The sequence below is a fragment of the Bos javanicus genome, chromosome 3 (genome assembly GCF_032452875.1).
Source record: "Bos javanicus breed banteng chromosome 3, ARS-OSU_banteng_1.0, whole genome shotgun sequence".
NCBI lineage: Eukaryota > Metazoa > Chordata > Mammalia > Artiodactyla > Bovidae > Bos > Bos javanicus.
Window position 1 is genome coordinate 7537355 of NC_083870.1, and position 15803 is coordinate 7553157.

General features: G+C 50.6%; 1 protein-coding gene across 4 annotated transcripts in view; it reads left to right on the forward strand.

The window, feature by feature from the left end:
* The window catches only part of OLFML2B (olfactomedin like 2B), a 49311-nt gene that overhangs the window by 16857 nt on the left and 16651 nt on the right, over positions 1 to 15803 (forward strand). Inside the window, exons 4-5 of one of the 4 annotated variants that reach the window (XM_061400227.1) lie at positions 7641 to 7817; positions 14019 to 14250. In XM_061400227.1, coding sequence (XP_061256211.1) covers positions 7641 to 7817; positions 14019 to 14250 — 409 coding nt within the window. The remainder of the gene's footprint in view (positions 1 to 7640; positions 7818 to 14018; positions 14251 to 15803) is intronic. The other 3 variants (XM_061400231.1, XM_061400251.1, XM_061400241.1) reach the window with 3 other exon arrangements.

A 15803-nucleotide genomic window follows, 5' to 3' on the forward strand; every position in this document is an offset into this window, starting at 1 on the left:
CCAGGCCTAAAAGTGCCTTCTGACGGCAGAGGGACAAGACGCAAGGGTACAGCTGTGGTACCACCAACTGCTTCCAGGAGTAGATTTATTCTCGAAGTAAAGAAAAAGACAAACAGAGGGACAGCTCATTAAAATAATTTATTCTAGCTTCAAGGCTTTCATTGGATTAAGTCATGCCCATAAAAACTGCAAAACTTGGTGAAGGAATGCCTCACCCCCACTTAGCTGCAGGACACCTGTCAACATTTATAATTACTTGGAGGTGACTGTTTACACGTGTGCTCTTGCATGTGTGTGGGTGCCTAGCCCAGGCTCTTAAAATAGATGCATGCCTACAAGCTTTCCAAAGTGTGATTTCTGTTGCCCAAGCGTGTGTGTGTGGCTCTTTCCCTCGCACCTGCCTGCTGGAGTTTGCAAACCCCATCCATGAATACAGATGGCACTGTGGAACCTTGTGTGTCATCTGAAGGCTTTTCTCCTGATAATGTTGCATCCAAGTGAGATTTACAGTCTACAATGGATTTACCAGACCCAGAGCTGGCCCTCTCCCCAGAATGTGTTGGCATAAGCATTGCTGAGGGCTTCGCCCCCAGACGTAAGGATGTGGTGGCCTTTGTGTTTCTGGTCTGGAAGGCAAGATCAAAAGATCATTCCTGACACTGGGGGATACATCTCTTTACCAACTAATGGGGAAATGTAACTTTTGTCTGTGCAGACCAGGCCGTGAGTCAGGGGAGCTGTCTCTTTCCAAGCCTTTCCTTTCTGCCCTCCCTCCACTCACATCAAGACACCAAGTGCACTGTCTTCCTATCGTTCACAGAAGGGTTTGCTGTAAATCTTTTCACTCTCCTCCTCACTCCAGTGTGGCCTGGAAAGGAGTGTCACTCACCCTGCCTGACCAGAGTGTCCTCATCTGTGAAATGGGAAAGGATTGGAGATAAGATTTCTAAGATATATTTCAGTTCCAATGTTAATTCACATCTTAGTAAGGGCTCAGGTCAATATATTATCTCTCCTGGGGTTGTCTACACTTCAAATCTAATTTGTCACCGTGGCATGAAAGGTTTTCTTCTTGGCTAAAGGGGTTTACGGTGTGAGCATCTGTCCTACATCCACTGGCCCAGCAATAGCTTGGAGCTGCCATGATGTAAGGAGTGCATGGCTATATTTACAGGATTGGTCATCAGAGGCCTAGAACTTCTTGCTTTTTATGTGTTTGACTATCTTCCAGGCTCTGAACGTCTTGAGGACAACCTGGGTCTAAGTTATTTTTGTTTGCTGGATTTTAGCCCCGCACGGGGTGTGGACCAAATGGTCAGCAGCTGTTTGGTTGAGGGAGTGATGGAACACGTCAGCCGGCCACCCCTGCAGCACGGGCCTGCTACCGTCTCCACCAGCTGCAGTCAGGGATTGTGTGGCACCCCGGCTGTCCCGTCAGCTGGAGCACCGGCTGCTTCTAGCTGCTCTCCCCTGCAGCTCTCCTCCAAGGGCTGCAGACAGCTGTCTTCAGGGGTGGCTGTCCCAGGCAACCTGGTCCTAGTCATGTCCTGGAGGCCTCTGAGGAGGTGCGGCAGGGTGAGTTGACGAGAACTTCGAGCCCTGCCACCAGGTCCAGTGACCCCCGCCCCCCGCACTGTCACACTTCCCTCCCACAAGCACCCTGCTCCCTTCACCCTCAAGCTTACCATCTGCACTGGAGCCCTGTGTCTCAGGTGGGGGCTGGACGTACCTGCTACACGAGTCGGGACCGTGCTTTGGCCCAGCTGCAATCTTGCGTGGTCTCCTTCTACAGGACTCCTTCACATCACACCAGCCTTGAGTCCTCACCTTCCTCCCTGTCCCAGCCACAGGACGCCTTGGCTCCCTTCCCCTTTCTACCTGCACGTCTGCTACCAAGATCCTGAGAGTCCATCCCACCCCACCTTCAGGTCCACGTGTCCAAGCCCTGTTTCGTGCCTGGCATTGAGCTACATGTGCCTCTTCATTCATTCTCCAAACCAAGCCTGGGAGGCAGACATCATTATTCTGACCTCCTCTACCTGGGGCCTGGAGAGGTCCCATCCCTCACCTTAAGTGGTTACATAAAACCAGGTAGTGACTGCGGTGTGTATTTCATACCTGGTCTCCAGAGCCTGCACTTTGCCCACCGCCCCTCATCCCTGCTTCTGGGTGGGAGAACAAGACCACAGAGAACTGATGGAGCCTTGACCCTGGTCGTCTTTCCCTCAGGTCCCAACACTTTTGGCTGAAGCTGCCCCATGCTCTCACCCAGGCGTGCACATACGTGTCCCACAGCTGGACAAAGTCAGGATACGTCTGAACCCATGGAACAGCCCTTCCATCCACGTCCATTGCCCCAGCGTGCACATCTGGTAGTATTGGCCCTCCATGGCTCCTTCAAGCTGCCCTCTGACCAGCTGTGCTGCCAGGGCTGGCTGCCAGGGGCACCCCCAATTCCAGGGAAGCCTATACGTAGTTCCCCTTTCCTGGGGACCTGCCTAGTTTGCATACCTCCTCCTCTCGGCCACCTGTGCATCTGGCTGTGGTCAGAGCAGGACACCTGTCCCATCTGGCAAGGTGGGCTTGCTCTTAGAAGGCGCCCTTGATGCCCTACTGCCTGCCCCAGCACGTGGCCCTCCTTCTGGGAACACCTCTCGACTCTTTGGCCTGAGTCCCGTGACCCAGCTCCCAGAACTTCAGTCGTCCTGTCTGGCTGTGTCCTGCCTTCTGTGCCAGCCTTCTCTCTACCTACTCTTCTTCCCTCTTCCTCTCCCTCCTCACAGCACCAGGACCCTTGGCAGGGATGATGAGATGTGTTCACCCCGCAAGACGGGCACCCTTCCTGTTCTCTCTCCCACATTGCCAGTGCTATGCACAAGCCAAGTTGCACACACCATAAATGTCATAGTCACAGCTGTCCCAGAGGGGAAGAGCCAGAGGCATGAGGTCATGGGGTTCAGCCTTCTCCCAGGGCAGGATGGAGAGTATCCTGGGTAGGCAGCATCCCTGGTGCCTCCTGAGACATACCGAGCAAGAGCCTTGATATGAGGAAGGCAGAACCCCAGGGAGCAGCGGGGAGCCCTGCAAGGCCAGCATCTCTGGGGAAGAGGTGCCTGAGTCGGGGAGGGTGGCTAAGGAGGGGCATCTGCTGCTGCAGCCCTGGGGTCCCCAGCTGGCTTGGCTCAGCAGGCTGATGGGGTGAGGCTACCACCAGCCTGCTGTTTATTCAGGCGGCTGGTGGGCTTTGCTGTTCCCGGGAGGGAAATAAAAAATATTGCTTCTCTGGGGTCTCAGGGCCAGGCCTGTCTCAAACTCTCCTCTATGGAAACCAAGAATAATGGTCCCTCACTAAAACCAGAAAGTGGCTTGGGCATTTCTAAATCAGTGAGAACAGGGCCTTCCAGGGGTCTAGAAAACCCAAGGTCTAGAGGGCAGGGGCTAATTCCATGGGATTTTCCCTTTGCCTCACAGCGAGTGTGAGGGTCAGTGCTGACTCTGTCCAGGCGTTCAGGAATTGCGTGAGCTCTTGTTTTGCTAATACAGCTACTTAGGCCACACCACTGGGTCTGGGGTCCTGGGGCCACGGCTGGGCAGCAGAGGTGGACACGTTTCAGTCCCTTAGAGCTACGTCACTGACCTTCCCCATGAGTCAGAACCAGCCTCTGTCACATCACCCCGACTTGCTTTCTTCATTGCACTTTTTACTAATTGATGGTTTCTTGTTGATTTCTTATGTATTGCTTACTTCCCTTCACGGAAGGTGGTTTTCATCAGAGCAGGATCCTTGCTCTGGCTTACCCTCCGTGCCCAGGGCTGAACACATGAGTGCATTAATGAAGGAGTAGTGTATCGAACCCTGAACCTTCTGGGGCTTCACTCCACATCACAGGATGTGAGAATTATAGAAGATGCAAGGATGCTGCTCACTGCAGGTGCTTGTGGATGATCAGAAATGCTTGAATCCCATGAAGGCACCAGGAACTTCTCCTGTCAGCCCCGGGAAGAACCTGGCTCCTATAAAATAGCCTTTCTGACACATTTGGGCCCCCTTTCCATCAGCTGTATCCCAAGCTCCCTATATTGAAGACAGTGCTTCTCAGACTTCAGTGTGTATGCAGACTGCCTGGGAATCTTGTTAAAACGCAGATTCTAATTCAGCAGGTCTGGGTCAAGTCGGAGCTTCTGCATTTCTTTCTTTTTTTTTTTTCAAATCAAACTGCCTTTTATTTTTCAGGGACTCTTGCTCAGGTTAGTCTCCCCAAATCTTTATGCTTTACACAAATGTATTTCAATAAACACGCGCACACACACACACACTCACTTTAGATTAGTAAAGCTTCCCATCACTATCTACCTTTCTCCCAAATCCTACAGTAAGAACAGAGCGTCCGCATTTCTAACAAGCTCCTGAGTGATGGAGTGATGCCTGTGCTGTTGGTCTCTTTGAGTAGTAGTTCTGTGGAACCCTAGACCAGGTCACAGGTGTGGAGCCCTCTGTTTTGTCACAGGACAAAAATCTCTGGAACTGACCAAGTCCCATAGCAACTGTTGCCATGAGCCTCCGAATTTAAGCCAGCCAGTTTTCTGGCCCCATAGTAGGTAAACCTCCCACCCTATTACCTACCCTATAGCATCTTAACCAATCACCTAATGCCACCCTTCCAGTAGGAATCTTCTGTCTTGAGGCTATAAAAATTGGCTACCAGCCCAAGAAAGGGATTGGCTCTTCCTGGAGCCAGCCTCTGTTCCAAGAGCGTCTCCCACTCTAATAAGCTTTATTCTCCCTTCATTCCGCCTCATGTCTGGAAATTCTTTTCCAACCTGTGCATAGACCATGACAGTAACATTCTATGAAAAATAACAGCCACTTAGTATGTCCCATGCATTTCCACATACGTTAACTCATTCTTCATTACAACCCACCAGGAGAGTGCTAGTGTTAACCCCATTTTACACATGGACAAATGAAGCACAGGGAGCTTAAGCAATTTGCCCAAGATAACAGGTCTAGCAGTAGCACCATTGAAATGTAAACTGAAAGGTTTCCTCCAGAATCCGTGCTCTTAACCGCTGCATTTGACTGACCCTGATAACACTTATCAGGAATGATAGACGTCCAGTAAAACCGCTCATTCCGGGCACTCTTGAAACAACCTCCTCTCAAGGGCTTTCGCTCTCACACTTAGTTCTGTGATATTTAGGGAGGCCGACTTGGCGTCAGCCCCACAGAACACACTGAGCCTTTCCAGTGCTCAGAATTTGGCGTGCGCTGAAATGCTGTAAGAATGGCATGGCCAGTGGTCTGGAGCCTGGTTAGTTTTAACAAGCACCTCGTGGGCTCCTCTGGGCAGCCCACGTAGAGCCACTGGAGCCACAGTGTCTGGGTGTCACAGTCTGCCTATACGCCCCCTAGGTCTGAGCCACCGTGGCATCCCTCTAGGCCAACAGCGGCGTCTTACCAGACTGCAGACTGTGCCTGGCGGGGTCTGAGCTTTTGCACCCTGTCTGTCAAAGAAAGATGGAAAGTGTACACGTCCTCTGTGTTTACATGGTTACTTCCTCTATCACCCTCATAAACAGGGCCCAAAGGAGAACGCCACATCTAAAAATTCAGATGCTCATGGAAACTGTGGAATGGGAGCCAGTGCTGGACAACATTAGATCTCAGTGCAGTAAACGTCTCTAAAAATAGCTAGAGATGAAAGGGTACCTCTAAGTCTGTTGACAGCTGCCCAAGATTCAAATCCCATTCAGCCTCACCTTCTCCAGGATGCTGCCTCTGATGCCTCTCGCCACCCCTCCCTTTGAACGCCTGTGTGGCATTTACAGAACCTGGCGTGGTTGGTCATCTTTTTCCTGCAGTGGGGAGCCTGTCTTCTCCACTGCAGTTGTCCCCCACGGAACCCACCCCCACCTCCCATCCCAGGACAGGAACACCAGAGGAATTAGAGGATTTCCTTCTGCCATACTGCACCCTAGACACACAGGAGGTGCTTACCAGTACTGGTTGATAGAAATGTAACTTTGGTCCTTGCTGGTACGAAGTACATCTGGAACATGGGTAATTCGCCAAGGAGGGGTCATTTAGGGAAACATTTTATGTGTGATTAGGAAAGTTTAAAGCCAGCCTCTCAATTTCCTATGTAAATAATGCTTTTTAAAGGGGAGCCATAAAAAAAGGGTGAAGGGGTGTCCCTGGGGGTCCAGTGGTTAAGAATACAGCTGCCGATGCTAGGTCATGGGTTTGGTTCCTGGTCTGGGAAGACCCCACATGCTGCAAGGCAACCAAGCCTGAGCACCACAACTACTGAAGCCCATGTGCGCAGAGCCCGCGCTCTGCAACAGGAGGAGCCACTACAGGGACAAGCTCGTGCACCACAGCTACTGAAGCCCATGTGCCCGGAGCCCGCGCTCTGCAACAGGAGGAGCCACTGCAGGGACAAGCTCGTGCACCACAGCTACTGAAGCCCATGTGCCCAGAGCCCGCGCTCTGCAACAGGAGGAGCCACTGCAGGGACAAGCTCGTGCACCACAGCTACTGAAGCCCATGTGCCCGGAGCCCGCGCTCTGCAACAGGAGGAGCCACTGCAGGGACAAGCTCGTGCACCACAGCTAGACAAGCCTCTCTCGCTGCAGCTAGAGAGAGCCCACCCACGGCAACGAAACCCAGCGCGGTCAAAAATAAATATGTAAATACTTTTAAAGGGTGAAATGTTGCCATTTGCAGCAACATGGATGCATCTGGAGAATATCAAACTAAGTCAGACAAAAACAAGTATGACATGAAATCACTTATGTGTAGAGTCTAAAAAACAATACAAAGGAATCTATATAAAAAACAGAAACAGATTCCCAGACATATTAAACAAATTTATGTTTACCCAAGGGGAGAGGCAGAGGGGATAAATTAGGAATACGGGATTAACAGACACAAACTCCTATACATGAAATAGATAAGCAATAAGGATTTACTGCACAGCACAGGGAACTCTATTCAATATCTTGTAATAACCTATAATGGAAAATAATCTGAAAAAATGTGTGTGTATATCACTGAATCACTTTGCTGTACACCTGAAACTAATACAATGTTGTAAATCAACTAGAATTCAATTTAAAAAAGATTTTTAAAAAGTGCTCGAAAGAATAGTTTGTTCTTATTAGAAAAGCAGATTAAGTAGATTTCTTTGACCACCTCTTTTTAAATTGCCTAGAAAATCCCTCTTTCATTAATTGAGACATTGGTTCACATGTGGGGAGATGCAAGCAAATGGAATTTTTCTGTAATGTTACTCATCACTGGTATGAGCATACTGTGTGCACAGGATAGAAAAATAGCAGGTGTCCCAGTAGCTCGGGGACATGACAGTATTATTATTAGGAAAGCCGTGGTGGTATTGGGAAGCATTTCCAGTCATGGACACACTGGAGCCAGGCTGCCCTGGAGATGCGACCTGAGTCCATGCGCTGGGCCTCAGCACAGGGCTGGACGCTCCTGAGGGCCCCTGTGCTTTCTGGTTGGTTTCTCAACCTACCTGTTGAGTCTCTGGGCTTGGAGCAGGAGATGGCTGCCAGCTCCCTCCTACTTGTCCTCAGAGCACTTTAAATGACTCCCTTTAAAAATTTTTCTCTCTTGCTAGGAAATATCTAAAAACCTCACCAAGGAAAATGAGCAGATCAGAGAGGACGTGGAAGAAATTCGAACTGAGATGAACAAGCGAGGCAAAGAGAACTGTTCCAATAACATCCTGGACAGCATTCCAGACATCCGCTCGGCCCTGCAGAGGGACGCGGCTGCAGCCTACACCCGTCCCGAGGTACAGCCCCGGCCTCCGGGAGCTCTGACCACAGCCCTCCGGAAAGTGTACGCCCACCCCCTCGCAGGTGCATGGAGCCTTCGGGCTCCAGCCTCCCACGGGTATGGTCTCATTCCATCTACTCAACTGTCCCATCAGTCTGACGGGGCAGAAGTGGACCCCATCACACTTAACACTGAAGCCCCGCAAGGTTCAGCCAGGGTTGAAGCCAGGACCCAGATCTGGGTCTCCTGGGTACCAGGCCTGTTCTTTGTATTATACTTCATCCTGCCGTTTTGAGCATCCCTTGCGTTTACAAGTTAGGTGGCTTGTCTGGGACCATCCTAGTTTACTCCTGCTGTCCCGGCATGATCGCTAATGACTCCTTCTGTCACTCTAGAAGAGTCCCAGTTTGGAAGCAGTCAGCTGTGTGGTCCTCCCCATTTGTAAGGGACTCTGTGAGTACTTCCATCATCCATCACACCGTACGGCCCTCACCCCAGCTCTAGAAGGCAGCCCAAGGCCGACATCAGTACCCTCACTTTGCAGAAGAGGAAGCAGGTCCAGGAACGCTCACGTTCCCCGTGGCTCAGCCGGAAAGTGGCGACAGGGGTCTCAGATCTCTGTCTCTGCCCACTCAGCAGTGTCTGGGTTGGTGTGATGAAATGAAACACTACCTAATGTGATTTGGGTGATGCCAGAGGGCCTACTTGCTTAAAAATACCTCCCCGTCTGATACCTGTTTCTTTTGTCTCTGCTTACCAAGTTATATGGGAGAAGGCAATGGCATCCCACTCCAGTACTGTCACCCGGAAAATCCCATGGACGGAGGAGCCTGGTAGGCTGCAGTCCATAGGGTCGCTAGGAGTCGGACACAACTGAGTGACTTCACTTTCACTTTCCACTTTCATGCATTGGAGAAGGAAATGGCAACCCACTCCAGTGTTCTTGCCTGGAGAATCCCATGGACGGAGAAGCCTGGTAGGCTGCAGTCCATGGGGTCGCACAGAGTCGGACACGACTGAAGCGACTTAGCAGCAGCAGCAGCAACCAAGTTATATTTATGTGCCGATAGTTATATATATTATTATTTATGTGTTATCTCCTAAATTGCTGCCTGTGAAACAGGAGCTAACCCTAAAAGAATAGAAGAGGAAACAGGTAAATTCTGGCAGCAGGACTTGCAGAGTGTGGATGCTCTCAGCAAGACAGGTCTGGATAAAGTGTTATAAAAGGAGTCCCTGGCAAACATGGAATAGCGACAGCTAAGAAAGGTCGTGCTTACTTTTACTGGGCCGCGGGTTGGTGGTGGACAGCAGAGCATGGATTTCAGGTGACCCATCGCGGGATCCGCTCAGCCTGGGGCAGGTGGGCAGAGTGTGGGTTGAGAGGGTCTGGGACAATGACAGCAAAGCCCTGAACTTGTGGTTCTATGTGCTGTGACATTGAAAAGGGCTGGGAAGTGTTGCTGCAAAGGATTTGTTGCCTGGGTTGTTAAGAATCAGGGTAAGAGAGGAAGTAAGGTTAGGCCTGCGGGCTTGGAACTCTTGAGCAAAGAAATTCCCCAAGTGGAGCCAAGCAGGCAGCAGCTGTGGGTTTGGGGAACCTTGAGCATGTGTTCCAAAGGCAGAAGAGCAGGCAGATTAGGACTTTGGAGACAAGAGGCCCTGAAGAGAGTCTGGTGCCTACACTCCGCCCAATTTGTAACTTGAAATAAACCCATTTCCAAACCAGAAAATAAGTACAAGCAAGGCCAGTAATTTTCTGGCTTAGCCCACGATGACTCCATTGATGGTTTTTTGGAAATATCATATATCTTCAAAAATTATTTTTATTCTCATTTTCGGGTGTTCTCGACACGCCAGTGACTGAGCGTATGTTTAGTCTGCTTGGTGGGTCACCCCTGAGCAAGTCTGAACTTGTAAACCAAAGAGCCAGAGGACATTTGCACTTTAAAGGGAATTGGAGGCACCCTGGGTTCATCAGACCTGGGGCCCAGCAGCTCCTGTCACCGCCCGTGTGGCATCATCTGCCGGTCCAGCCGCTCAGTGGAATCAGGCGCTCCCTGACTTCAGTCCTCTCTGGCTCCAATTTCCCAGTCGACTGAGCTTGAGAATTCCATCAGTTGTCTTGATGACACATTATGTGGTATGTTCAGGATCCCAGCTCAGATTTCCTGAGGGTAAACAGCAAACCAAATCAAACACACCAAACTCTTTTTCTCCTTGCTCAGCAAACCTTGCTCCCTCCTGAAATCCCCATTCACACACTGCTGAGGTTAGCACAATCCACCCAAACCAGGGTAGTGGTGGGGGTAGCCAGGGCCAGGGCAGGACCAGAAAGGGAGGCGAGGTGAAGGAGACGAGGCTAGAATCTTTCTCTCCCTTTTCCTATCTCTTTAGTGAACCCCCTGTTGAAAAGGGGGTAAAGAGGGGTGTCTGGGTTTGGTTGTTATTTTCAAGGTTCTTATGGATTACGTCAGGGTTTTTTGGAATGGTGAATGGCACTTTGTTGGAGGCATCTTTCCAAGAAGGTCCATGCCTGGAGGGTTGGCAGGGGGCTCTGGGGGCTGGGTGGAGAGGTCAGGGTGGGATTGGGAACATGGAAACACCAGGAGTTGAGGTCATACAACAATTTAACAGAGAGAAGAAACAAAAACTCGGGGGCTGCTGCCGCCCCGTGCAGCCTGTCGCCAGCGAATCCAAGGAAATTATATGTTCTCTGGCAGAGGCTGTCCATGGTCTTGCTCCATCTCCTTGGCTGGGAGCGGGAACTGCAGTTCCCGCTCATCCCTAAAAGTCTGGAATTAAAGACAGTTCCTGGGGTTTGCCACGAAGAAATGACAACTTGCTTTTGCAATGCAGAGGGAAACCAAGGTCTGGCAATTAGATGGCCTGTGGCATCTGAGTTGAGGGCTGGGGCCTCTTGTCCGCCTCCCAGGCAGCTCTTTTCTATGGGAAATGAGGAATCCCCAAGTCTTCTGGACACCAGCCAGACCACGGCCCTGAGGGCTTTTTGGACGGCAGATGAGTTAGTCCTGTGGTGACAGCTGAGCACAGTATAGCTATACCAAGGTGGATCACAGGCTCTGAAGGCAAGCAGCCCTGGATTATTTAATAGCCTTATGACTTAATAAGGAGAAGGCAGTGGCAACCCACTCCAGTATTCTTGCCTGGAGAATCCCATGGACAGAGGAGCCAGGAGGGCTACAGTCCAATAGGGTTGCAGAGTCAGACATGACTGAAGTGGCTTAGCATGCACATACATGACTTAATAAGTGCTCTCTCACTTGATTAACCTTCAACCAGATTGCTAAATGACTCTGAACCTCTCTTTATTCATCTGTAAAATGTGGATAATAGTATCTATCTTGCCTCATTGTTTTAAGGGTTAAAAAGAATATGAAGGGACATGTCTGCCCATAACAGATGCTCAGTAAAATGCCACCACCACCAGCCAAGTATTCCCTGCACTTCTGGTGGCGGTCACCTCCCCAGCAAACCATGGCAAGTGGGGGAGGGGCAGTTAGCAGGAGTGAGGGCTGCCCAGGGCACACGTCTGCCTGCTTCTTCCAGGCAGCTCTCTGGCCCCAGCAAGGGGAGGCTGCTGGAAAGTGTCCTCTGTTTTCCAGGAGTGGGTCAGCATGGGGGAGTGAAGAACACATGTTTAGGAGCTTCCCTGTCTGCAGTGCCATCTGGATAAAGTCTTCCATCACGGGAAAACCAGTACAGACCCGGGGTGTGGTGGGGAATGAGGACTCCAGGTTTTCTCTAGGCCAGATTTTAAAGGTCAGAACAAGAATCTGATTTGTTTCTTCCTAGGCAGAGTGAAACCCACTCCAGTGTTCTTGCCTGGAGAATCCCAGGGATGGGGGAGCCTGGTGGGCTGCCGTCTATGGGGTCGCACAGAGTCAGACACGACTGAAGCAACTTAGCAGCAGCAGCAGCAGGCAGAGTGAAAGAGTTGGTCATGACAGCTGGGTCCCTGACAGCTGACGTTCAGGGAGCTCAAAGGTCCTGCTCTGCCTCTCAGGACTGAGCATCAAAGGGACAGAGGTTTTGTTTCCAAGTGGGCTGTGCTCTCTGGGCACATTTTACCGAGGATTTAAGGGAGCTCACCCACCTCCTCCTGGCGAGAAGAAGAGCTTTCAGGGCTTAGGTGACTACAGGGAGTGACCTCTTCATAATTCAGCCATTCAAAGTCCTCATAGAGCAGAGGTGGGCCACGCCTCCCGTGGTCCGCGCTTGCTTTACTGATGGAGCCACTGGCCCTGTCTGGTGGCTCTGCACTGGAGCACAGCCGGCTCACAGGCCCTGTGTCCAAGCCCCTTTGTTTTCAAAAACGGGCCTGGGTGAGGGAATATGACTGGATGGACCTAGGCAGGGCCCAGGGACTCTGCCACACTGTGGACACAAGAGGTCAGTCCCCAGGATGAACGGACAGGATGGTCCTTCTGTGTGGCCATAACCATCGCAGAGGCCTTTTTTTGGTACCATCATGATGCCCAGGTCATAGGCTACCTACTGTAAAGCATCATTTGATTTGACAAAAATCCCAGTGGCAGTCACAGGTGTTGACAGTTCTTTGGGATTTGTTATGATTCAGAAATTCAGTTTAACAAATATTAAGGTACATATATCCAGGGGAATCAGAGACGGACAAGAAATTGTCTCTGCTCTTCCAATTGCTCATAGTTTACAGAGACAACGTTCTTAAGAAATTCCTGTGGAAGGCAAGATGGGAGAGGTGTTATAATAGTATAGAGTTTTATCCATTAGGAGTTGTGTTCAGCTTTAGGTAAGAGACCAAAATATTGTGCATTAAACAATATAGGGGTTTGTTGTTCTGTTGTAAAAAGAGTCATGGAGGCAGGTGGCCCAGGGCTGGTACAGTTAGCTGTGAGATGTCATTAGTGATGTCCATCTTCAAAATCCCCTCATGGTCACAAGATGACTGCTCAGCTCCAGCCATCCTGCCCACATTCTCCTGGCCAGAGAAATGAGGAAAAGTGCAAATGATGCCTTCCAGCTGAGTCAGCCCCATGTTTTAAGGAACTTTTCCAAAAGCTCTTCCCACCAACTTCTACTTCTACTTTAACAGCCAGAACTTAGTCCCAGGACCACTCCCACAAAACCAGTTTCTCATTAAGTTAGGAAAAAAGGAGAGTGTTCAGATAGTCACTTAGAAGTCTCTGCTGCAAAGTAAGGATTGGGAAAGAAAGATGCATTCTAAATGAAAAGGTTTAGGAGTATTTCCTTGGGGTCCTGAGATTTTAGCCAGGCCTTGAAAAGTGGGTAGATTTCAATAAATGGCTATATGGGGGGAAGGGAATGGCTTCCAGACAGAGAAAACAATCTGAGCAAAGACCCAGCACTTCGGGAGAGCCAAGCAGTTCAGGAGTCACCCAAGTGCCTGGAATACCAAGGGTGGGGAGGCTGGGGGTGGAGCAAGAGAGAAGGCTGAGCTGGGTCAAGTCACTTTGAGTTCTCAGTGCCAGGTCAAGGACTTTGGACTTTATTCTGGATGCATTAGGGAGGGCTTGGGGCAGTTTGTGCCAAGAGCACAAGTAAAAGCAGTCATGCCTTATCCTGAGCTGTGCATCTTAGCCCTCAGCCTTCCTGTGCCGGGATTCCCTGGTGGCTCAGATGGTAAGGAATCTGCCTACAATGAGGGAGACCCAGGTTTCATCCCTGGGTCGGGAAGATCCCCTGGAAAAGGGAATGGCAACCCACTCTAGTAATCTTGCCTGGAAAATCCCATGGAGAGAAGAGCCTGGCGGGCTACAGTTTATGGGGTCACAAAGAGTCACACACGACTGCGTGACTAACACACTTCATGTTCCAACTACATAGATTTACTACAAACAACTGCGTGAGATCTGAGGCACCCAGCATCTCTAGGCCAGAGCTGAGAGGACAGCTGCACTCTCTGGGAAGTATAGCATGGAGGTTAGAGTCAGAGTCTAGAGTCAGACTGCCTGGGTTCAAATCCTGCCTCTACCACTTCTCTGCTCTGGGACCTTGGGTGATTTACATAACCTCTCTGTGCCTCAATTTCCCAATTTGTAAATGGGAATGATTAAAAATGGTTCATACCTCATGGGGCTGACGACAAGATGAACAGTGCCTGGCTTAGGAAGTGCTTTTAGGATTAGCTGTTGTGACTAGGATGGCCTTGACTCCAGCACTGCCTCTTGTGACCTTCCCTTGTGTCCCCTCTGAGGAGCAGTATGAAGAGAGGTTTCTGCAGGAAGAAACTGTGTCCCAACAGATCAAATCCATCAAGCTCCTGCAGACGCGGCCACTGCCTCCACCAGAGGTGGTGAAGCCACAGCGACCCCTGCAGAGACAGGTCCACCTGAGGGGCCGGCCAGCCTCCAGGCCCACCGTAATCCGGGGCATCACCTACTACAAAGCCAAGGACCCCGAGGAGGAGAATGACATCGAAGAGCATCGTGAGTTGGGGTCCGCAGGGGCAGGGAGGGAGTCACCCTTTGCACTCTGGAGGGGCACTTCCTGTGAGCCACACCTGCCTTCGGCAGTTTGATTACTACAGTGGCCCCGCAGAGCCAGCCTGGTTACCTGAGATTTACCTGCAGTTACAAATTATCCAGAGTTCTTACTGCCTTTCCTCACAGCTTGCTGAGCACCCCGGGGGCAAGTCACTTGCCTTCTCTGGGCTTGCAGAGGACCACAGGGCGGAGCGTGGCTGAGCCGGAAGGGGCCTCTGTGCCCTCCCCATTCTCAGACGTGCACACTGAGGCATGGAGGGGTGACCCACTCAGAGACACACAGAGGCTTCTCCTGCCTGCTTTTTCTAGGGGGACCCTGGGCTTCTTGACCTAGACTCTAGCACCTACTCTTCCATCTCTTTCCTTCTTACTCTTTCACAGAAAATAGATACTCCTTTTCACCTCATCTTTATCTTGTTTCCCCTACACTTCCTCTTCCTGGGCTCTTCCCTGCCACCGGCCCCTCCTTTTCTTCTATCTATCCCTGCCCAGCACCCCAGGAGACCTAGCTTTTCCCCTTTCCCTGCTACGCCACTTCCTCTCATCTGGTCCCCCTCAGCTGCCTCCTGATAGATTCTGCTCCCCCAGTTGCTGGCATAATCAATTTGCCCATTTCTAACTGTGTAACGTTTTAATTTATTGACTTGTGGGGTTCCCTGGTGGTCTAGTGATTAGGATTTGGTGATTTCACTCCTGTGGCCCAGGTTCAATCCCTTGTCGGGGAACTGAGATCCCACAAGCCTCTCTACATGGCCAAAATAAATAATGGATTTGTGGGGTTTTTATATTCTGGGACAAATCCTTTGTATTGCAGATATTAATATTTTATTTCTGCCCATGGCTTGTACCTTTAGTTCTTTAATGATGTTTTTGATGAGCAGATAAAATCCAGTCGACCAGTTATGTCTTTTGTGGTTAGACCTCTTTGTGTCCTAAGAAAACACTCCATCTTAGTATTCCTTTTCTGCTCAAAACCCTGGAGCCTCCCCCATTTCATGCAGGATAAAAACTGAAGTCCAAACACAGCAGCCAAGCCCTCCATGACCTGGCTGTGTTCCCTCTGACCTCTGCCCACCTCACTGCTCCTCAGCCTCAGCAGATGTGTTCCGGCCCCAGGGCCTTTGCACTGCTGCTGTTTCTCCCTGAATACTCCTCCCCGTCACCTGCTCGGTTACCTCCCTTCAAGCCACTGCTCCTCTCTTCATCCCACTGAGTCTCATCTTGACCACTTTATCCATGACTGCAAGGTTCCCATCCCCCCCTTCCCCTCACCCTACTAGACTTTTCCTCACAACACCTTCAAGGAGACAATCTGTCTAATGTTTGGCGTCTCCACCACTAGATAGAAACTCTGTGAAGGCTCATTGTTGTTTGTGCTCCATTGATAACTACTGAGTGAGTGACTAACTTCCTCCCAGGTTTTGTAGCCCTTGGCTGCGGTTCCTGGGTGGTGGGTGGAGGCAGACTGTTCAGAGAGACCCTCCAGGAAATGTGTC